The sequence below is a fragment of the Hydractinia symbiolongicarpus genome, chromosome 1, assembly GCF_029227915.1.
Source record: "Hydractinia symbiolongicarpus strain clone_291-10 chromosome 1, HSymV2.1, whole genome shotgun sequence".
Taxonomy (NCBI): Eukaryota; Metazoa; Cnidaria; class Hydrozoa; order Anthoathecata; family Hydractiniidae; genus Hydractinia; species Hydractinia symbiolongicarpus.
In genome coordinates this window covers 14,274,335-14,298,791 of record NC_079875.1, presented here as the reverse complement: position 1 = coordinate 14,298,791, position 24,457 = coordinate 14,274,335, and the positions used below count along the sequence as shown (strand labels likewise).

The window sequence follows — 24,457 nt, the reverse complement described above, 5'->3', positions numbered from 1 at the left end:
AATAAAGAGTGGATGTGTGGGCTACTTCTAACCTGAAATTCAACTCTAATCGCGTAGTAGTTTACTTTACCTAATGGCCCGTTGACAACTATGGTTTTAAAAAACGTCTCAACTCTGTATTGGAAATGTCTTACTAGAAAAACTGGATTACTGTCTGTACTGTTTTCGATTTCTTCTTCAGATATGCCATTACCTTTTAATTTAGTAATGATTTTAACCAGTTCATTCCATCTTAAGTCTGCACAGGACAAAGTCATAAAAAATGTTGGAAGTCCTAGCTGTTTTACCATAGCTAAAACTTTAAAGAGAAATCGTTTCCAATATGCAGGAGTTCCTTTCAACGTGTTCATAAACGTGAAAGCGTCGTCACTGGCTATAAACGATTTAACTCTTTCTTTAAAATTCGCAGACATCATTCCTGCTGTAAGACCATCTGCTTTAATTTTTTGCATAGCGATGTTTATACGACTATTTAAATTAAGATGTTGAGTCACTGCATGAGCAAAGAATATATAGTCAGCATCAGAGGCAAACTTCTGTCTATAATTCAGTAATCTTTGGTTGAAATACTTGGTCGGGGAAAGTGATACTTCTCTTTTCGTGTGATATTCGAATTTACCTGTGGAAACAGATAAGGGTGGGAAAGTTCTTCACAATGCTCATCAGAAATTATTGGTATGGGAAATTTATTCTCGCCTGAAGCAATAACAATATTTCCGTCGTGAATTTGTTCATGTGGAATAGTTGGAACAAAAGATGTTTCTTGGCAAGGCAAGCGATGTTCGTTTAACAGATTTTCATTCTCTTCATTCTTGGTTTTTACATCACCAACATTATTATTTGATGTCGATTTTATTGCAAAATCAACGTTCATTTTATTTTAACTTTCTCCAGTTTCATGTTCAGATGTTAAATTAATCCAGGAAGGTGGTATGTTTGTGAGATTAGTTTCAATATTTGAATAAAGAGGGTTAACCAGTTTCACATAACAAAGAACTTCCCGAATAAAATCAGGCCTTACGGATTCTAAATAAACGTTAGATTTGAAATTCAGTTTTTTCTTTAACGCAACTTTCACTACACCATTATTATCCATTCCTCTTGGTAAGACATTGCTTATTTCATCGGGTTTTATTGGAACATTACATATTGCACCTTTTATTTTAGGACACTGGCCTTTAAGCATTATTGCAATTCGTTTAAATAAAATTCTTTTAGATATAATAATTTTTTCTAATCGTCGTAATGTGCTTATTGATTCTGGGAGATCAAACATTTGGAGATTATTAGATACAGCCTGGGAAGGAATTTTTCCTTTTGTAAGTTTGAATGGCATGTTGCACATATGTATTCTTTGCCATCAAATCTTTGTACTCTGAAGCGAAAATGCTCTTCTGGAATGGCAGGATAATCGACGTGGCGATAAAATTTAATTGACCGCTTATATAAAAAACGATTACATATGACACATATATAAAATGGCCCATTCCCAATGCATTTTTTAAATTGGTTTATTTTTTCATGAATCAAAAGAATCAAATTTTAAAACGACTGACGTACCCTGTTCAGTTATTTGTCCTAAACTAGTTCGGCTATGAGGATCAAATAAATAAATTTGTGGGTGGTCCCAAACTATAGCAAAACTAACACCGCTAATAATGCCCAGCATTTCTTGCCCTTTATCGGAATCAGATGAATTATGAAAAGTGCGTAATGAAGTGCTATCGTCTGTAATAATATGAGAAACATTTTCTAAACTTTGTATTTGTATGACCTCATTTTCAAGAACCAAACTATTTGGGAGCTCACTTCCGCTTAAGTACTGGTTTGTGCCTCCTAGGTTTGTGTACCACTTTGTTCCTTTGTAAAGAATATGATTAAGATCACCTGGATTCCAAAAAGAAACTTTTTTAAGAGCCGACCAAACGATCGACAACAGGGAATTTCACATGCATTGTGTACCAGCAAAAGTTCCAAGCCTAACATCCCCTTGATGAAAAGATCCCTGTACCGACTTTAGAATAGTGCAAGGCCCCGGATTAGTTTCAACATCACCAGAAAGTAAAAGTACCATACGGCGACAGCTTTTATATGCGGGGTTCATATTAGCGGTGGTAACGTATCGAGAAAAAAAATCTTAAAAGCTAGAGAAATCTCTGTCATTTTGTAATTTCACCAATAAATTTACTACTAAATTCACCGATAAGTTCACTATCAAGTCCACCAATAATTTCACTATTAATGCACTATTAAGTTCACCGATAAGTAAATTCAAGTTCAAGGTTCAGTAAGTTCAATTAATTCTGAATATCTGAATGTACTGAATAACTAGCTTTTATACTCTGTCGAGTTTCTTCTCTTTTATACTCTGTCGAGTTTCTTCTCTTTTATACTCTGCCGAGTCACGCTTGTCGAATCTAAAAAAAGAAAAGAAATTCATTGTAATTTTTGTTTCAATAGCACAGTATAAAAATTAACAAACTTATGTCTGCTAAGATACCAATACCTCAGAAAATCAAGTTAAAAAGTATGTGACGCTAACTTTAATTGAAACATGCACTTAAAACAGCTTACATCCCACTCCTAAATAAATTATAACCTGAAAATCTATACTATCTGTTAACCTGTTGTAATCCACAAGTTTGCTAGATTAGCTGGTTGTATACACGTTTTTTTTCCTATTTTTGACCTGCTTTAATTTTACTAGCAAAATGCTTCTAGGCTGAAACTTTCTTACTTTTTATTCTTCTCTTTTCTTTGTTTTAAAACACTATTTTCGTTGAGAAAAAAAGACTTATTTTTAGAACAAATTTTTCAGGATGTAACTTCAGTAAAAAAATTGTGTTGTTTCTTGACCTGTAATTGAAAATACGCAGGGTTTTTTTAATATAAGAAACTTTTAAAATCTTAAAATTTTTAAGAAATGCCCAGCCTGAGTATGACAGGATTTAATTCCTGGAGACCTTCATATTTACAATTTTATACAGTTATTTAATCACATAATTTCAAAACAACATATATCATGCAATATCGTTTATGTGTGGAAAAATTTATGGGGTCACCTGTCCTTTATATATTACACTTCATTTCGCTTGTGGTTTTACACAAGTCCCTTTTAGTCGACAAACAGACAAAATACGGCCAGTATCAATATAAAAACTAATCGTTTAACCCTGAAAAGTTCATGGGGTCGCCTGTCCTTTATATATCACATTTCATTTTGTGCGTGATTTTACACAAGATGCTTTTGGCAGACAAACAGACAAAATACGAACTGACAAACAAACAAAATATGGCTAACTAATAGTTTACCCATGGAGAAATCCATAGGGTCACCCTACTTTTATATATCGCATTTCATTGTATAAAAACCATACGTTTACGTTAGGTATATACGTTAAGGGGCTTTGATAATCTTTTGGGCACCGTTAGCAGTTAGCAGTATATTGCAGTTAGGATTCGTACGACCTCCCTCCCCTCTTTAGAAGATTTCCGTCCATGAAGTACACCACGAAATCCCACAAACAGGGCCTGAACATTTTTTCAGCAGCCCCTTAACCAACGAGGGTGTCAATAAGCTGCATATGCCGTAAAAAGTGCAGGTGTTTTCGAGTCGACGTGTTTTTGCCCGACAAAAACCTATATAGACCCAATAATGCTCCAAACGCAAAGAAAAACAGACACTAATAATGATTCAAAAAGTAAAAAATAAACTTATATAATATAATGGTAGTGAAGTTCTTAAAAAAACTGTTTTCGATAGTTTTTAATAAAATTTACTTGATAAAAAATTTATATATTAACTTTATTAACTTCTTTATCTTCAAGTGCCTTCTTCCAACTATCGACTGCATTAACGAGGTTGCCGACTTGCCGGAAACGCCGCAAAAACGACGGGACTGTCGGTCGAGTTCTGGCAATTTAATAAAAACTTGAAATTTCGCCTGGAGAAACCCGAAATCAACCCGAAACAACATTTTTTAAACATTTATTACCATGTATAATTTATTCTTTTAATGTTGAGGAATGGTAGTGGCAGACTGTTTTCCATATCACTTATTTCATAAATAGCAGTAATAAAATCCCACAAATAATAAACTGTAAGTACGACGACAAAATAGCACCTCTCTTCTTCTCGTAAGAATTTAAATGAGCACCAAGGAGCTTGTCCCCGTAGCATTTCGGGCGGTTTCAGACAGACCCAGGCTTTTTAGGCCGGTTACAGACGAAAACCCTGAAAAAAACGCCTGTGGCCGCCCTGACATACACAGCGTTTTCGGCGAGTCGGCACCCTCGTCTGCATGTTACAAGAAATTGCACTTCAGGAATGCTCCGGGAGAGGTCGTGAAAGTGCGGGCGGTTTTGGGCCAATTTAATTGGAAAAATTCCCAAATTTGCCTCTACATATGCGGGCGTTTGCGGCTTATCGGCAACCTCTTCTAAACTCAGCAAAATATTTCTTAGGATCTAGAGAGAGGCTCAAAATCTTAAATTTTTTCCCTTATCACTAACTATGGCAGCACCTCACAGAAACTCTAAACTAAGTTCACCCAATCTCCCATTTTACAGGATTCCCAGGGTTGGAAGGTATGTAATTAGCAAAAGTGGTACATATATAGCTAGCTATACTTTATTTTTTTCCAGTCAGCATACATCATGATGGCATGGCATAACTTTGTAAATATTTCAAGATTTATATATCTAGCCTGTTAAGTTATAAGAATACTGTAGCTACAGGGAAGTTGTAAATTAAAATATTAATTACATATAATTCAGTTCAACACCACCAAAATTTAAAATATTTCTTCAATGTTAGCTAGCTAGCTAGCTAGCTAGATAGCTATTTGGAATGCTCTAGGTGATACCTAGCTCAACTTTTCGGTATGTTCGGTTGGTGCTGGAACGTTTAACAGACAGGAATTCAATATTAATACGTATTTTTTCGTCGTTTTTCATTATGCAGGTATAGCAGTTCTAGTTTTTCACCAGCAAGAAAATTGGCTTTCTGGCTACCTAAAAAATTGCGACTTTGGGACGGGTCGTAAATGTTAATACTGTATTGTCACTGGTTGAAAACTATTAGCCTGTAAAAATATATATATATAGATATATAAATATATATATATATATATATATATATATATATATATATATATATATATATATATATATATATATATATATATATATATATATATATATATATATATATATATATATATATATATATATATATATATATATATATATATATATATATATATATATATATATATATATATATATATATATATATATATATATATATATAAATATATATTAAATCTTCACCTAATCTACAATTCCAGACAAAAATACGGAGACAAATTAAAATGTTGAACATATCTCAGCCTAGGTGTTCTCCTAATATACTAGAGCAGATCTCATTCTTTCAGTTATACAACAATTCTAGACACAAACACTGAGACAATTTTGATTGTTGGGCATATCTCAGTCTAAATCTTCGCCTAATCTACAATTCTAGACAAAAATGAGATACAAAGTTAATTGTAGGGTATATCTTAGCATCAATACTCTAGATGACGAAGTCAAAATAGATAAAGATCGTTTGAGTAATGTGAATATAGTGCATATGGAATAATCTTTATTGGTATCAATTAATTTTTTACAGTACAGAAAACACGTGTAATAAGTAGTAGTAGTTATCGCACAGTGCGGAAACAAATATCGCAAAATATTTTTTTTGAGTTTTTTTATGTCGTTTAGGCGAAATATACGGGACTAAAAAACGAAAAAAACATATGACGAGAACAAGTGCGATAACTTGTTTACGATATAAACCGAGCATATTCATGTTAATTCAATAGAAATTAGTTCAAGTAAAAGCAGTGATTTATGTTATAACTCTTAATATTTGCTTCGCTTGTAGTGGAGAATCGTTCCATATAAACACAAAACTCCTTTAACGCGCTACAGATATAACCTAAAGTTACAGTATATCTCAAAAGATTGATTTTTTTTCTATTTTATAATTTCGCAAAAGATCTGGACACAAATGGCTTCTCTAACAAATGTATATAAAAATCTCGATTCTTGTATAAAACAATGTGTAATACGACTTTTAAAATTGCGTAAGAAAATAAAAAAGTAATTTATTAATTAGTTATTATTCATTCGATGTTCTTGCAATAAACGTTTGATAGTGTCATTACGAGTAACATCATAAGCTGTTTCATTCCGATAGTTTCGTATATTTACATCGATATGTGGTACAGAAAACAACAACTTCACACATTCAATATGATCATTGCTAGATGCATAATGTAAGGGTGTGGAATTATATTTGCTTACGTTGTTTATATTTGTCACGTCATGATTAATTAAAACATTTAAAACTTCATGATGAGCAAAATATGCACTGTAGTGATATGCATTATGTTTATATTTATTCGCAGCATACACATCACTACCAGCATCAATCAAAGATTTCACTATTGATGGTTTATTGTGCAATGCAGCTTCCATCAATAGTGTTGCTTCCATATTATCTCTCATTTCAACGATAGTTGGATCATCAATAAGAATTGTTTGCAACATCTTGACATCACTATTTTGTATTATCACCATAACATCTAAAAAACAATGTCCAAGAAAATTACATTATTAAAAAAACTTTTGAGAAATGTAAAAATCTCAAAGCTGAATGGCACAGAACGAAAATAATATTTAATTTCATTGGTTTTTTTAATTATACTTTTTGGTTTCTATAATTTTTTCGTTATTGCACGCAAGGAAATTTTTAATAAGAAAAGATTTCAGAAAATGTATGTTTTATGTTATATGACTGGCTCTTAAGGAAATATTTCATGTTGAAACGAAGAGAAAAAAACGATAAAGTGCTATTTGCTGAGTTAACATATTTTTAAATCACGAGACACATTAACACATCAATTTTAAAATTAGATTTTAAAGGGTTTTATTATAAGAGTCATCGTATAACACAGCAAAAAAAAGAAAATTTTAGATTGTTTAACTTTCTATGGAGTCTGATGTCTAGAGCCTTAGCTTTATTCTAAAACTAGGCAATATTCTCCTGTTCTGCCCAGATTGCGAAAGCAGCATGTTTAGAAAGAGGACGGTCGTATTATGTACGCATGGCCCGATTATGTGTTTTTATATATTATATTTATATATATATATATATATATATATATATATATATATATATATATATATATATATATATATATATATATATATATATATATATATATATATATATATATATATATATATATATATATATATATATATATATATATATATATATATATATATATATATATATATATATATATATATATATATATATATATATATATATATATATATATATATATATATATATATATATATATATATATATATATATATATATATATATATATATATATATATATATATATATATATATATATATATATATATATATATATATATATATATATATATATATATATATATAACCTTTAATTTTAACCTTTAATTTATTTTTTTAGATTTGATTGTGTATTTAAACCAACAGGTTTTCTTGATGTAATTTGATATACTTAGCAAATGGTTGTAACATTATAGTGGGAAATCGGCTGCGTTAATATCGCTAAAATATTTACGTCTCCGTAATAATAGCTGGACATTGTCTGTCTATCCCGAGAAAAGTGATGCACAATGGGCACACAAAATAGCGTGTAATTTAAAGACAGGCAACCCCGTGGATATTTTCACAGGTTAATGACTAGTATGCTTAATAAGTACCGCTGATGTTTAATAAGTTACTAACAATCAAATTATAAACAAATCTCCTTTATGCGCTATACATATAACGTCAGTAACCTGAAGTGACATTTACACTCAAAATCTCTACGGTGGGGCGCACTTGTACTTCTTTTCAATGACAATGCTGGAACAAAAGAATAATTGAACTGTGAATATTTATTTAATAATTGTTAGTTTGTTTCGTAAAAGTTGATGTTTTTTATGAGAAGAAAATTATAAAACAAATTTACCGACAGGTTTTAGTTTTCAAGAAAACAATAACTTTGGTCACCAAGATATTAACCAATGAGGAAAAAATATCAGCTTTTTACAGGCTATTTCAGCCAATAAGAGAAAAATATACGTTTTTTTTACTGTAAAATTGAAAATAACAAAAAAATTCCACTCGTTTCTCGGCAGAAAATAAAAATATAGCATATATTTTGTGTAGAGTAGCGAAACACAGTGCGAGAAAAACTATACCATTTGATAAGAATAATTATTGAGACTAGTCTTTAGCCTGTGGAAAAATCCACGGGTTCGCCCGTCCTTTTTATATCGCATTGCGTGAGTCTCGCTACCTGCGCAGCTAAGCTACCATTTTGCGTGACAGACGGACGGACGGACGGACGGACGGACGGACGTATACGGGCATTATAATATAGATTATTAAGATTTGTCGCCCAAGTGTTAAAATTGATGACGTCAGCAGAAAATGACGATGTCATCAAAGTTTATTTGATGTGGGATTGTAAAATAATAAAAGAACTGTGGAGCTGCAGAATTTCATTGTAATGCCGATGCCAAATAACTATCTTTGCCACACTGTTTTTATCACAAACCGTACATTATATTCACACAAAGCATAAAGCAGAAATACATGTTAATAATAATTTTCCAGAACACAATAGAGAGATGAAAAAGGGAAAATCAAAAAGAAAAAAACATTCATACCGTCAAATGTGTATTTCTTTTCAGCCTTCTGCGTATCTTTTCGCTTTACACCGCTTAAAAGCAAGACATCCAGTTGTTAAAACTTATCTCGCTTTGCGAAACAAGTGCAAACACAGAATAAGATCATTACCCGACTAATTGCTTCCTACTACCAATGTTAGCTTTAGCCAGTGGTTTTTCATACTCTATAAAGACAGGCGCACACAATTTACATCAATGTTATCACTTTGTCACTAACTTCTAGTAGAAGAATAAAAGTTTTACTACAAAATACCTTTCAGATATTCAACTAATTTCATTAAATCTGTTGATAATTGTGAATGGTCCAGTTCTGCTTTACTTTCATCAATCACATTTTTATAAACAGAAAATTCACTAGAAGCTAAACCAACAGTGGTGATGTTATCAATGCAAAAAAAAATTTTCATTTCACCCAATGGATGTACCAAAAAGTCTTCTTTGTTCATTTCATAAAGATATGACTTAAAAGCTGGGATAATTTTTGGAAAAGAGGATAGTCTGCGCAGTTGTCGTTCGATTTCTATCTTCTCAGCAACTAACTCGAAATGGGATTTTAAATTAAAACTTTGAATGTAATCTCTAAATTCTTTTACGTTGGTATTGTCAACAAAACCAGCAGAAATCAATTTTGCTTTAAATTCTTTAGATTTCTCATCAAATGATTTCAATAGATCTTCTTCTTCTTTATTTAGCATTTTAAGAAACTGTTCTAGTCGTTTCAACTTTCTTTCTTTCAACTTAAGAGCAAGTGCTTCTCTTTCTTTCTCAATTTTTTTTAGAGCGTCACCGTATTTCCTTGTTAACTTTTCCAACACCACTTTTGTTTCATCGAATGAGTTGATAAACGATTGAAACCAGTTTTTGGCTTCCACACCAAATTCATCTATCGATTTGATTCTGTGATTCTTATGTTGCCTGTGTGTGCAATACACACAGGTAAACAGATTTTCACAGTCAATACAGACAAATTTTGCAATTGAGTTGTGTTGTTTACACAATGGTTGGAGTTCTTTCAATTTTTCGTTAAAACTGACATTGGTAAAAGATTTGTTGGTACAAGAATGTGGGCTTTGACATCTGTCACAGATCTTTACACTGCATTTTGTACAGAAGCAGGAGATGTTACGATGGCATAGCTCACTTTGTTGGCACAAAGGACTATTTATTTTACCAACTGGCCTGAAAATTAAAAAATAAGTTGTGATGTATTTATTTTCATTCCCCGACATTTTCTTATTAAATATAGCAGGTTTTTGTTAAGATATTAAAACTATTTCTAATGTTGCATAATATTGCCTTTTTAATTTTTTTAATATTTTTCATCAAAAATTACAAGTAAAAGGGTTAATTAATGATGTACCAAAGCATCATATTCAACAAGGTTTACTAAAAGCAAAACAGGAATGGTCTCATTCCTGTTTTCAATATTTTATTGACAAAACTATTCACAAAAATGACTTACATCTGATCCAAAAGGTCATTTAATGTATATGCAGTAACTAAAGAAGCCGTTGTTTCATGTTGATTTACCAATGTCTTTCCATTACATCTTAATGGACAAGGAAGTTCAGCACTTCCATCATTGTTAAAAACAAGAATACTGTCTAAACAATCTTGACAATAAGAATGGCCACAAGTAAGCTGTTTTGGTTTATGATAGGTGTCCAAACAAATCTTGCATTCCAATATGTGAGTCAGATCGACTTTTGATGCAGCCATTTTTGCTTTATTTGTCAACAATATAACGAGAAATATGTTTTAGTGAAGCAGGTTACAGTGATAATTTTAGTAACACGCTTTTTTGATAAAGAGAACCTTATTAGAACACGAATTTTGCAAAGCTGGTGCTCGAATCAACCAACCTGTCTTGGCATCAACTGGTTGCTGATGTTAGCAAAAGTCTAAAACTCTGATACGCTATCAAAACAAGCTTTGTTATCATAAATCTTGTAATTACAGTTGTTTTAATTTCAAACCTTATTAAAATTTCTTAATGCTTGATTGATTACATATTGAATATGTCAATAAATACTTGCATTAATTGTTATTTGAAAGGTTTTATGAGTCAGCCTTTTTTTATTGACAGACGTTAATTCTATTCAGAGATTTTCAAAACTTTTATAAACGGGAATAAATAGTCGATAAGCCCTTGAAAATACATATTGAATATGTCAATAAATACTTGCATTAATTGTTATTTAAAAGGTTTTATGAGTCAGCCTTTTTTTATTGACAGACGTTAATTCTATTCAGAGATTTTCAAAACTTTTATAAACGGGAATAAATAGTCAATAAGCCCTTGGAAATATCAAACTACGCAGACGTCAACAATGACCCGTGGATGCACAAAGAAATTAATTTTTCAATTTATTTGCATAGAGCTTAAAATGCTGATCAAGGAAAGAGATAGGAAAATGCCGATGTTAGTGCAATCATGTCAAATAAGCAGGCATATCCGTTAAATCAACGTAAAAAGGTCCATAAAATCCCTTAGCACTTTACCATTTTACGTCAGAAGAATAGATCATGCCCGTTAAATCAACAATAGAAGAGTCCCCCAACCCCCCAATCCCCCCCAGGCCCCACCCCCCAATCCCCGCCGTGTCCCCCCATTACAGTGATAGGATTCAACTGTGTCTATAATGGCCTCTAGCGTACGTGGTAATACCATCAATGATTCAATGATAATAAAACATAAATAACAACACGCAAGCAGTTTTTGTTATCTTGTAAAACCATCTGTCAATCAAACGCTTATAACAATAGGATTTTACATACCAGAAAGTTGTTTACATAAGAAAAAGTCAAAACGAAAGTAGCCGTTGCTAAGGATATTTGGTATGTAAGGAATGCATTGTTCTCTATTGTTATTCCGGTTTGATTGACATTTAATTGACGTCATTCTTTATCTAAACAAATACCATATGAAATAACCTGTTGTCATGGCCATCACAAGAGCGATCTTCTCATCTTCGTGTGTAGGAGTATCTTTGTGGTAAGGTGCAGTAATGTGTTTATCAGTAGTACTGGTAGTAATAGTACTACGGATAGGAATATGTCTATCGGGGGTCTTTTTATCGGTAATAGGACTGGATGTCCTATCAGGAATCTTTTTATGTGATTCAGTTGTTTTTTCAATCACATTGACTTTTCGATTAATCCCAATCGTCAGATCTTCACCCGATATCAAAATCTTGTTGTTGTAACCTACCACCCCTGTTTTAATTTTGAGATTCATGTCACTAGGTAACATATAAATACCTTTTCCAACAGAATAATCAACCTTACTTGAAGCGTAGTTTAACGTATTCTGATAACGTTTAATGTCCTCCTGAATATCAACTCTACGGTTAACAATGTCCTCAAGGTTGTTCATAAAAACTCTTTGAGCCGTCAAAGCGCTTAAAACATCATTACCCAAGATAGAAGAACGGGATGAGGCTTGCGAACTAAGAACAAGATAAGCATACGCCCTAACACTGCTTGAAATCTTTACAAGACCTGTGTTTGTAAAGCCATTAGATTTTTCCACAATCCATCGTGTCATGGAGTCATTCGTGAAATAACTCAAGCCCGGAGTTGGATAGTTTTTACGTCTTTTTTGATATGAGCTGAAAAAGTATTGACCTCTGTATTTCATAGGATTATAATCGACGTCATATTCACCACATATTTTTAGAAATTCTTCGTTTGAATAAGGATTGTCATATTGATTAAAACTATCTTCAAAAGGTAGAGGTGTCTGCAAGCGCTTAATGATTCGTCTAATGTGATAATAGACATGAAAACGATATACCGATCTGATCATAGATCTACCTTCTTTCAGGTGTTCGGAACTGACTCCACAAGCACTTGAAGCACACCAAGTGGCAAAATTGAGTTGGGTTTGCCATAATTTAAACGGTTGTTCATTCCAAATTTTCATACGTTGTTCGTTTTGATTCAATTCGTAATTAGTAAAAATATTAGGAAAGACAGCAGGAAAAGAGCCATTTTCAGAGACAATAATGGTCTGTTTGTATAGATCCTTCCCATCCAATATCTGAAGGTCCCGTCCTCCATTTGGCTTATAGGCCGCATTGGGATTGTATTTGAAAATGCTATCCATTCTTTTTGATTTAAATAATTCCACTCTCTATAAGAATGTATATCACAATAAATGACGTAAATAGTGAAAAGACAATCTATTTGTATCACCCGATCACCAACCCACATGGCACAAAAGAAGTTGCGATCATAGAGACGTTTTCGGACAATGTTACATATGAAATCACAGCTCCACTAAAAGTGACCATTGGAAAAGACGAAAAGTTGCTACCGAAAGGAAAATACACCGGCAGGGAGTTGAACGCATCTTTAGCGGGTGATGTCACATCCACACCATTAATCAAAGACCCTCGAGTAATCAAAACAAATAAGCTAACCAACATAACAGAATTACATTTCAATCTGAATGAATTGGATAATACATTAAATCTTAAAAATGGTAGATATAGCGATAACCTGCTAACATATCATATATCTGAGTATGGTGATGTTACACATATTGAGCCAAAAAACCCACAATATAAGAAACTAAAGGGTGGTTACCTTCAATCACTTACTTTGAAAATAACCGATCAAAATGGAGATCCGGTAAAAGATAGTCTGGGAACAACAGTTGTCCTTCACATAAGAGAGATGGCAGACAATAGGTTTGAATAAAAGGTCATAGGTCTAATGAAGTATACGCTAACTGAGATAAAAGTAAAAATAAAATAAAAGTAATAACAGACATGGAATACGGAAAAAGGTTAAATCCTGAACGTTCTCTTAGAACTGCTCATGGTGTAAAAGGATCACACCAAAAAGTAATTGTGACACACAATCCAAGTGAGATTGATCAACACCAGTTACTTTTGATTAGGTTTCCTAATTTAGGTAGCGATGATGTTATTGTTCCAGGGACTTCAAAAATAAGTTTCGACGTTGAACTCGAGTCAAAAGCCGACACGAAAAGAACATTAGTCTCTAATATTGGAAGAGCTATTGTTAAAAAGTTAGCAATTAAGTTTGAGGGTACCGAGATTTTGAGCATTGATGACTTTGATCTTTTAGGATGCTACAGAGATTTATGGCTAACCAAGTATGAAAAGAGAAATGCAATCAGACAAGGCATCATATCCAATGATGGGTGTACGGAAAACTGTATGAAATTGAGGGTAAGCGCTTCGGATAAAGACGCATCCGATGTCTCAGACAAAGCCATTGCTGATGCATACAAAAACAAGTTCACCATACCACTAGATTTTGAAATGTTAGATAGCACGATTCCATATTATCAAGCTGGATTAGGTAATAGGTTATGTTATGAGATCACATTCAATAATTACGACAGGGTTGTATTATCAACTCCGGCCAAACCTTCCGGTTCTGCCACGGCACCGGCACCGGATGCTAAATACAAAATAACTAACATATCTCTCGAATATGAGATTGTGACACACCCAACCTTAGCCAGATTCATTTCAAATGAATATGAAAACATGGCTTTACTATACGACAGGTTTTTGAGACATAGACAAATTAGAGTGGATAAGTCGGACACAACGTGGTATTGGTCATTCAGTACACCTTGTAAATCTTTGAAGGGTATATTAGTTTTGTTTGAAGACGAACAAGCCTACAAACGAGATACCGGTAAGTTCTACAATTCGAAAATTAAAAAGGTATCCGCCATAGTTGAGGGTAAGCCTAACCAACTTTTTGCTCAAGGGATGCAGCCGTTTGAACATTATAATGAAATTTGTAAGTATTTTGCCGAGGGTAAACCAAAGGATGGCAATGCCAGCGAAATCAAAAAACATCTGCAATTACATGATTTAAAAGTCTCCGATTACTTAACTAACAAATATGCTCTATGGTTAGATTTCAGAACCATAGATGAAAACTCCCTGCATGGGACCGGTCGACGGATTGAAAATGCAAGTGAGGGGATCACCCTACAAATTGAAAAGACCGCCGAAACCGCAGGATCCTTAAACGCCTATATATATCTAATCATGGACGCTCAACTAAACATTCTAAACGGTGAAATTATTGATGTACTTTATTAAGATAGAATGGCGAAAAACACACTTTACATGAAAGAGCCCCACACAGCATTATTCGTTGGTCCCACGGGATGCGGAAAATCCAAACGTGTTGTAAAATTATTAGAGAATGAATACTTTTATCACTTCGATTTCATCGTGATTATATGCCCAACATTAAGATGGAATAAGACATATAGGGACCGAAAATCGTTTTGGAACGACATATATGTGGTTCTAATTGAGCCGGGAGGTATGTTATATGATTATATTCGAAAGATGACGGATTTCTGTGCCGGATACAAAACCTTATTCCTGATCGACGATATCATCGCAGATGAGAAACTAGACAAAAAGAGACAGCATTGCTAGAGTTGGCCATTAGCGGACGACATCAAAACCACACTATGTGGCTACTCACACAATCATACACCGCTATACCAAAAAATTTACGAAGGCAAGCTAAAATGTCATATGTGTGGTATCCAAAAGACAGACAAGATCTCGCAACTATTCATGAAGAGAATGATGTCATTGAATCACGATCAGAGATCCAGACGGTTAAGGAAAGGCTAAAAGATGGTAAATACACACATTTAGTCATGAGAATGGAACATCCAAGAACTTACGTGATTTGCTAGATTGGACGTTTTTTGTTACAAGACTCTTGTAACAAAAGTATAAGACTCCTATAGATTTCTTGAAATCTCCTATAGATTTCTTGAAATCTCCTATAAGACTCTCCTATAAGACTCCTATAAGACTCCTATAAGACTATTATAGGACTGCAACAAAATGATAGAATATATCAATTTAATAATACTAGTACTAGTACTAGTAGTACTTAGTTTTTGCTATTTTTGTGTTAAAAAATACCTATCGCTATTGAAAATGGCTGAAACGGCAATTGATAACTTAATTGCTCTTCCGGGTCCTCCATCCGAGGATGGCAAGAGGCAAAAATTGCTAGAGTGTGTGTTAACCGGAAATAGCAAGCTATACCTGGGTAAAATGTATACGGACGGTCAAATTCAAAAGCTCAAAGATGATGAGGTGAAGAAACTATTTAGTATATACGAAGCTAAACTATCAGGTCAAATGGTGAAGTCCTTGGGGCAATCAATCATTCACATGTATTCCATGGGTGCCTGTACAGTATTAGGGATAAATTCTCAAAATGCATTGAGCAATGACCTGGAAAATGACCCCTTCGTAAATTCCGCCCTTCAAAGGTTCACATGTGACTTATATTATAAATTCGGCACATTGTTAGCACCACTCAGTGTTGGTCTCATTACGGGTAGGCATTATATCGCTGGAAGAAATTTAAACGCAAATAATAATACTACTAGTAGTAATACAACAGATAATAAAGATGTCAGAGGAACAGACTCCCATTCAGGTGACAACGAAAAACCCTAAAAAGGTTGAAGCGGGTAAGAGGTTGGCGCAATACAACCGTAAAATGCGGGAAGAATATAAAAAAGCGGTCATGGCACAAACACAGCAGACGCCTCAGACACAGCAGACGCCTCAGACACAGCAGACGCCTCAGACACAGCCATCTCAAGAAGACAATGCCGTAGAGGTAGAACCTACCATTGTCCCAAATGAAAAGCCCATGAACTACGCTATAGGGGGGATAACAGCCATCGGTTTGGTTGGTGCTTATTTTGTGTATAAACAGAAAGACAATGTACTATTTGCTATAACTGGGCCGAAGGGTACCCCACCACAAAAATCCAAAACACCTGTGAGAATAAGTAAACTTGAAATGGAATAAAGGGATAATATCGCGATATAATAATCTCACAGTATAGAAATAACATGGACAAGAAAAGTATCGTCAACGATTTATATCACGCATCTGTCGTCTGCGTTTTCGCTGTCGGCTATTCGATGCTAGGAAAAAAGGTGTTAAAAATGTCACCACCCTCAATTCAAAAGTTTGACTTGGAAGATACCGGAAAGCTAGTCGCCATCGTCGCCGCTAGTGAAATGTCAAGGGAATACTTAATTAAGCAAAAGATTATACCTGAAACTATAAATATCTAAAGCTATCTCTTTTTAAGCTTATCAAAAGACAGAATTGATAAGGAAAGAAAGCGTCATGATTTGGCCATAGAACAATTACAAAAAGCCCAGGTTTTGTGGCAACGTAAAAGACAAGAGAGAGTAGACTTTATCAATAAGCAGCTCAGACTTGAAAAGAAGGCCGAAGGAAAATTCATAGAGCTAAACAATGCAATGCGTTAATATAAAAAAGTTTTTGGGATAAACTTGAAGGACTGGATGTCCTACCGCGGGAACCTGTATTGAGCGACTTTTATACACCGAGTCAGGATCAACATGAAAGGGAATTGGACTTTATCGCGCTAAGTATGATCGGTGTCGGTGGTGCTGTGTGGTATTTTGAAAGATAGCAAACTATTGCTAGGTAGCACAAAAAGTATGTTACATGATGCGTGTAACATATAAGCTGTAGTATCCCTAACGCTTTGTCACGAGATAGGTGTATATCAGACCTCCGATTCCAACTATCAAAGCCCACAAGTTTTGACTCAACGAACCAACCGTTTCTTTCGCCCGATTGAGTATCCATGATACTATGGATCCTAATATACCCGGTAGAGCCGCAGCGGCCGTCCCCGCCAACCTTCCCAAGAGAGATCCCAACGCATTCAACTTGTTTTTTATCCAGGACCGGAGGTCCTTTGCACCGCCCTTTTTATGATTTTGTGCGTTACCGGTGGATGACCCCCCACCCCCAGGTGACAAAGCTTCTACGAGAAGGCCGATAACCATACCAAATGCCGTTAGTACGCTGACAACAGTGATACCCTGCTCACGGAATAGTGTTCGTATCTTTTCAGACAGTGTGGTATCTTTGTCAAGTACTTTAGCAATCGTCTCCCTGATGCTTTTTATTTGACTGTTAAGTTTACCTTTGAGAATATCGATAATCTCTTGCCGGCCTTTCAACTCATTTTGCAAACCTTTCAACCTTTCTTTCGCTTCATTTTGTTGTTCCTCGGTCATATTTGGTGTGTTTTCCATCTCTTCCAACTTGTTTTTTTCTCTGTCAATATGCTGTTCGAGCTGAACCTTTTTTGCAACTTCATCCTGAAGACTTCCTCGTATGTTTCTCAATGATCTATCCAATCCTAGCAATTCACGCATAGGATATTCAAATAGATCACCGGTCTGGGTTGCTTCATGGTCTACAGATTGTTTGACCAATGAAATTAAATCTTCCGTACTGTTCACCACATCCCCAGATATAGTTTCTAATTCTACATCACTTGCTGTTGTTATTTTAGATGACGAGGGTAGTTCTTCTTGTATTTTGTTTAGCTTAGCAGCTTGTCGGGCTGTAATCTTACCTTTTGGTATGTCAAAGCCTAAATTACGCAGCTTTCTCTTGCCTAATATATCTGATATAGTACCGGTGGCCCTTAGTCTTCCATTGTTTGTCAAAGGTTCGTTTTTACCTCTGTAGTATAATTCACCATCCTTAATTTCAAAAAGGTCTGTATGTAGCACCTCAGGTTTTGACAGGGATCCTTCAGATGATCTATCATACAACACGTCAACAATTTCCCGCAAAACTCTGGTACGTTGAGTGGAACCTCCTCCGAATGATGTTTCTTCCTCACCCGGTGTGTTTATTTGTACTCGCGTACGGTCCCCGGTTGGTATGAGTGGTAAAGTTTCATCGGTACCTTCATCCGGTCTCCCATGGTCTCCAAAAGGGTCAATGTCTGCCATTTTTTATTATTTAGAGGATAGTTTTTCTTTTTAATAAGATAATAACTAAAATGGCCGGGCTTAATATTCATCCAACTCCCGATTATTCGAGTGATCAAGACAAGCTAGTTAATTCTTAACTTGAAGATTTGATAAAATTACGAAATAAATTCGACAGCAAGTTGTATAAATACAACAAAGCACTAGACCGGTTAACGATTGCACTCAGCATCTCGGAAAAAATGGTCGTTACCACCGGTATTGGTATGATAGTCTGGAGCGCTACCAATATTAGAATTCCCATTTATATGGGATTTTCCGGTATAGGGCCATCCAGCTCTGTTTCCCGTGAAATTATCTCGGAATATATTAATAAATATAGAAAGAAACTCAACAAAGTTGAGAAATTATACGATACTGTAGTATCGTATACTGATGAGATTAGAAACTCTTCCTATTTCCGTGCACCGAATGATGATAATATTAGCCACATGGAATTTCAAACTTTGTGTGGTATATACTATGAAGTTTTTGAAAAGATAAGTAAAATAGATGGAGAGTGAAAGGTGGTTTTTTTAATTATTTAGAGGATAGTTTTTCTTTGTAATAACCTAAAATGACCGATCTTAAGATTTATCCAAAGTTACCCACCGCTCCTGAGTATTCGAGTGAGCAAGACAAGTTTAATACAAATACAGTTAATTCCCAACTTGATGAGTTGGTAAAATTACAAAAGAAATTCCGGGACAAGGAGTATAAATATAACAAAGCACTAGACCGATTAGCGATTTCACTATACATCTCAGAAACCTTAGCCATTTCCACCGGTATTGGTACGATAGCAACCAGTGCTACCCTTGTTGGAATTCCCATTTCTATAGGACTTTCCAGTGTATCCATAGGTGGAGCTATATCCTGTACCATTATCTCAGCATCGATTAAGAGATATCAAAATAAACTCAACAAAGTCATGAAATTATGTGATGTTGTAACATCTGCTATTGCTGTGTTTGAAAACTCTTTCTCACGAGCATTGAGTAATGATAATATTAGCCACATGGAATTTCAAACTTTGTGTGGTATTTACTACAAAGCTCTGGAAAAGATGAGCAAAACAGATAGAAAGATGGAGAGTAAAACACGCAATCAGTTTGAAAAAGTTTAATGGCGGAAGTTCAAAGTCTAAAAAAGGCGTTAAATCAGGAACAAAGTTAGTAATGTGTGCCTGTATACCACTCACATGTTTCATGTGCTATTTGAAAAATTGAAAGTAAGGCGGTTTATGACATTATGCGGCCTTACCTGCCGGCCGCCCTGCGCGATCCCCGGCACAATCATCTTTACCAGACAGGTAAAGATATTTTTTGTCATTGTCATGACTTCGTCCCCCTCACCAACCTTGGACATAAACGGGAGGTAAATCTGTATCTTCAGGTATTAACATCAATTCCTCTTTTACAAAAGCTCGTCTGGGTCCGTTTTGAACATAGTACATTACACGGTTACCGGGTTGCCCTATTACCTCACGCAATCTATATGTGTTTTTCGACCATATTCTATCGGTTGCCCGTCTCCGCCCATCATCATGCTCTTCACCGGGTTGCAGTAGATATCTATACAAGCCATCTTTAGGTAATTCTACTTCAGGTGGATAACTCTCTTGATTAACCAAAGGCACCTCTTTCATTATAATAGCATCTTTTGGTTTCATACCAATCATCTGCGTCTTTGTATCGTTTAGCCTATCAATCAGTTTATACAGATGCTTAACCCATGTAGATGATACCTTTTCCGAATCATTCAGTTCTTGGGCATCTTGTATTTCCGCAAGTATCTTGTTCAACGCCTCAACAAAAGCTGTGTGCGTTTGCTTATATTTTGTAGTCGCCCTTTTAATTTCAACCTTATGCTTATCCAACAAATTTGATACATCTGCTTTGAATTCTGAACCGTTATCACATTGGAAAGTTTTCGGATAAGTTAATGGTCCTGCCTTGTAGATGTCCTCAATCATGGCGGCAACCTCTTTGGCTTTCTTACTCCTCAAAGGTCGGGCTACTTTGTATCTGGAGGCAGCATCGATTCCCGACAAAATGTACTTATATTTATTACCATCCCGTATGTCACCGGGCATGTACAATAAATCGAATTGATGTAAATCATTAGGGGTGGTAACTTCATAATGTGGTCTTTCAACATGTTTTGGGGCGGGTAAATGTACTTGCCAAAATGCTTGTTTTGATAGCCATTTCTTAATCTCCTTTGGCTTGAAACCGAATCCTCTTAAATTCTGAACAGCCTTTTGTCCTTTCCATAAATTTTGAGGTTGATAGTAAGTCTCTTGAAGTTTTGACATGTTTTATTTATGCACACCTTTATTTATCTCCTTTTTGTTATTATGTAGCACGATAAAAGTTCTTAAAAGTATTTTTATTGATTATATATAAAGATGTCTGACGTGGCTACTCAAACTGATCTACATTGTGATACCACCGATGGTGGTGTACCCGACTACAAATTAATGAAACTCAAAGAGTTGAGAGAAGTGGCTAAATCCCGTGGGATTAAGTATATTTATGGAATGAATAAAGCTAAATTGCGTGAGGTGATTGCGAGGAATGATATTGATCCATCCTACACCATCGACCTAGAAACCAGACAAGAATGGTATGGATACTGTTCCAACTGGAGGGTAAACAACAGAGAAGCATATCTAAGATCTCAAAAACGTTATAACGATAAGAGATCTTCCAAAAGGTGATTAGATCTAGATCTAGATCTAGATCTAGAACGGATTTTGTTACTCGCTCGGGTAACAAATGTTATGAAGGTGATGCTCTCGCGTCCCGATTTTTTTTTTCAAGGGGGAGTACCCACCCGCATTTCCCCCGGGAAATGATCCATGGTGGTGCGATGTTGGTATCATAAACCGCGGTTTACTACAAACTACCCTGTGGAAAAATCCGGTGACCACCATGGGGCAGCGCAACCTCGGGTGGTGGTTATGTGAACGAAGCCCCTCGCGATCCTCGTCCGATTTCACGATTATAAAACTATCTTAAAGGTTCATAAATCGTATATCACAAACCAACCATGACTTCGGAAATCATATACAGTAGAGAACACATTTTTAGCTATGATCTTTTGAGTGACCGCTCATTAAGAGCCTGGGCGATGTGCCTTGGCATACATGGATACTTGCAGCTCGGAAGGTCCGAGCTTATCGAATTATTGAGACTTAGACCCAGACCCCCCGGACCAACTGGAGAACGCAATATGACTTTGAGAACGGTTTCCGAATTAAGACATCTCGCTAGAGAACGCGGTCTACGCGGCTACTCAAGGCTCATAAAGGATGAGCTGATCGAATTATTGCTATCAACCACTACCGTGTCAGCACCGGTACCCGTGCCGAGACCAAATGGATCAGCACCGATACCCATGGATCCAATCGATGAGGATAATGTTGAGCCGCATCAGCCGGCTATCCTGGACTATGACATTGATACCTTGGATGAATCGGAAAAATGCATAATTTGCTATTCGAAACGAAAGGAAGCAACTATTGTTCATGGGAACACCGGGCATTTTTGCTGCTGTTTATCGTGCGCATCTATATTGAAATCGGGGGGAGATAATTGCCCAATATGTCGCGCATCCATCGATCTTGTCATTAGACAATATAATTGATTTGTTGGGGGTCAGATTGTTTTTTTGTTACTCACGCGAGTAACAAATGTTATGAATCTTTTTTTTTGTTTCACGATTGTATAAAACCATATTAAAGGTCCACATATAGTATATCACAAACCAATATGAATTCGAGAAATACAGTTTCCGAATTAAGGGATCTCGCTAGAGAACGCGGTCTACGCGGCTACTCAAGGCTCACAAAGGCTGAGCTGATCGAATTATTGACAACCACTACCGTTTCAGCACCGATACCCGTGCCGAGACCCACCAGACCCGTACCAGCACCGAGACCCTCGAGATCCGGTACTAGCCAACAAGACATGGATTTGTTTGAGCTGCAAGAAATGATTAAAACCAGACCTATTGTGAAAAGTAAGTTGAATGAATGGAGGGAATGGTTGATAAATCATGTACCTAAGGTTATTAAGGATAAAACAACAAAAGCTTTCAAAACCATGAAGGATAAGATCATGAGTTTGTATAAAAAGGGTAGTGGAGAGAAAGAAGAGGAAGAGGTGAAAGAGAAAAACCCCTATACTCCTATTGAAGAAGCGTTTGTAGGTTCATACAAACGCTTCAAGATAAACTCGGATGGTGAGAAGAATGTCAGGGTATTTTTGAAAAAGGTTCATCCTATCGTCAAGAGGTTGATGAAGGACTTGCTCGAACAGAAGAAGTCTTTGAAGACTCAGGCGACCTTGTGGGTGAGGTGGGTAAGGGATGATTTATCCAATGAGGATTTATCTAATCCCGAATCAATAGTAATGCATGTCGATAAAGCGTTCAATAGCTATATGGAGATACTGCACGCCCACGATGACATTTCCGATGTTTTCGATCGGATGTGTAATAAGATATTCGAGCAGATTGAAAACCCTGCTCTACCCGCCAGCGGGTTCACAATCGAAAGGATCCTACATATGCATGTGGACTTTCATAAGCTAAAATTAACGAGAGGTAGCTCTTATTTGCCGTTACCTAAAAATTTCAGTGGAAAGCGATCTGTTATTAATCCTAAAAATGAAGATGATGATGAATGTTTCAGATGGGCTATTATCGCCGCGCTTAACCACAATCTGATCAAAAGTAATCCTGAGCGTATCTAAATTCTTAAGAAGCATGATAAGTATAACTGGGATGCTCTAACTTTCCCAATGGCGCTAAATAAAATAGATTTGTTTGAGAGAAGGAACCCCGATGTCGCTGTGCATGTTTTGACAAAGGATGGGAGAGAAGGTATCTACATGTGTCGCAAGTCGAAGCATCTGGATCGTAAGGAGACGGTTGTTTTGTTTTTACTGTGTGAGGGGGATAAGAGACATTATATCGCTGTTAAGAACTTGAGCGGTGTCCTGAGCAAGGCCAACTCAAAGCATGAACATAAGGAGTATTATTGCTTGAATTGTCTAAATGGATTCTTAAGCGAACAGAAAAGGGATGAGCACTTTGAGTATTGTAAAGATAACGATGCTGCTAAGATTCAACTCCCTAGGGAGGGTAGCACCTTAACCTTCACTGATGGTAAGTTTCAGCTCAAAGCTCCATTTATCATGTATGCCGATTTCGAAGCTTTTACAAAAGAGTTGCCCGAAGAAAAGAGCAAATGTGGATCATCTACCGAGAAAGTTGGTAAACATGTTCCCATGGGTTTCTGTTGTTATAGCAAATATGCTCATGGTGAAGTGCCGGACCCTCTGAAGCTTTACCGCGGTGAGGACTGTGTTCCGCGCTTTGTAGATCATGTAGTTTCTGAGGTGAAAAGGTTATATAACATGTTTCCTCAGAAAGCAATGCATCCACTGACGGAGGAGGAGGGTGACAGTTTCAAGAGAGCCAGGGTGTGCCACATTTGCATGGAAGAATTTGATGACAAGGATGACATCAAGGTTAGGGATCACTGCCATTTCACCGGTAAGTTTCGCGGGGCTGCCCATCGAGAATGTAATCTCCGACATAAGGTACCCAATTATATTCCGGTTGTCTTCCATAACCTGAGTGGATATGACGCACATCTATTCATCAAAGAGCTTGCTAAACAGCATGGAGAGGAAGGTATAAATGCCGAAAATAAGGAGAAGTATATCGGTTTCTCGACGGATGTTAAGGTTGGTGAATACATTGGCAAAAATAAGGAGACCAAAGACAAAAAGACCAAA

General features: G+C 35.7%; 2 protein-coding genes across 2 annotated transcripts; one reads left to right on the top strand and one right to left on the bottom strand.

The window, feature by feature from the left end:
- Positions 1-5,301: 5,301 nt before the first annotated feature.
- On the bottom strand, positions 5,302-10,682 carry LOC130641541 (E3 ubiquitin-protein ligase Midline-1-like). The gene is made up of 5 exons (XM_057448383.1): positions 10,253-10,682; positions 9,044-9,969; positions 8,900-8,954; positions 8,770-8,822; positions 5,302-6,632 (listed from the first exon to the last, which is right to left on the bottom strand). The coding sequence occupies exons 1-5, from the start codon at positions 10,507-10,509 to the stop codon at positions 6,160-6,162; spliced, it is 1,764 nt and encodes a 587-aa protein (XP_057304366.1). The 5' UTR covers positions 10,510-10,682; the 3' UTR covers positions 5,302-6,159.
- An 11,019-nt stretch (positions 10,683-21,701) lies between these two features.
- On the top strand, positions 21,702-22,298 carry LOC130654088 (uncharacterized). The gene has a single exon (XM_057456653.1). The coding sequence runs from the start codon at positions 21,702-21,704 to the stop codon at positions 22,296-22,298; it is 597 nt and encodes a 198-aa protein (XP_057312636.1).
- The last annotated feature ends 2,159 nt before the right edge of the window (positions 22,299-24,457 follow it).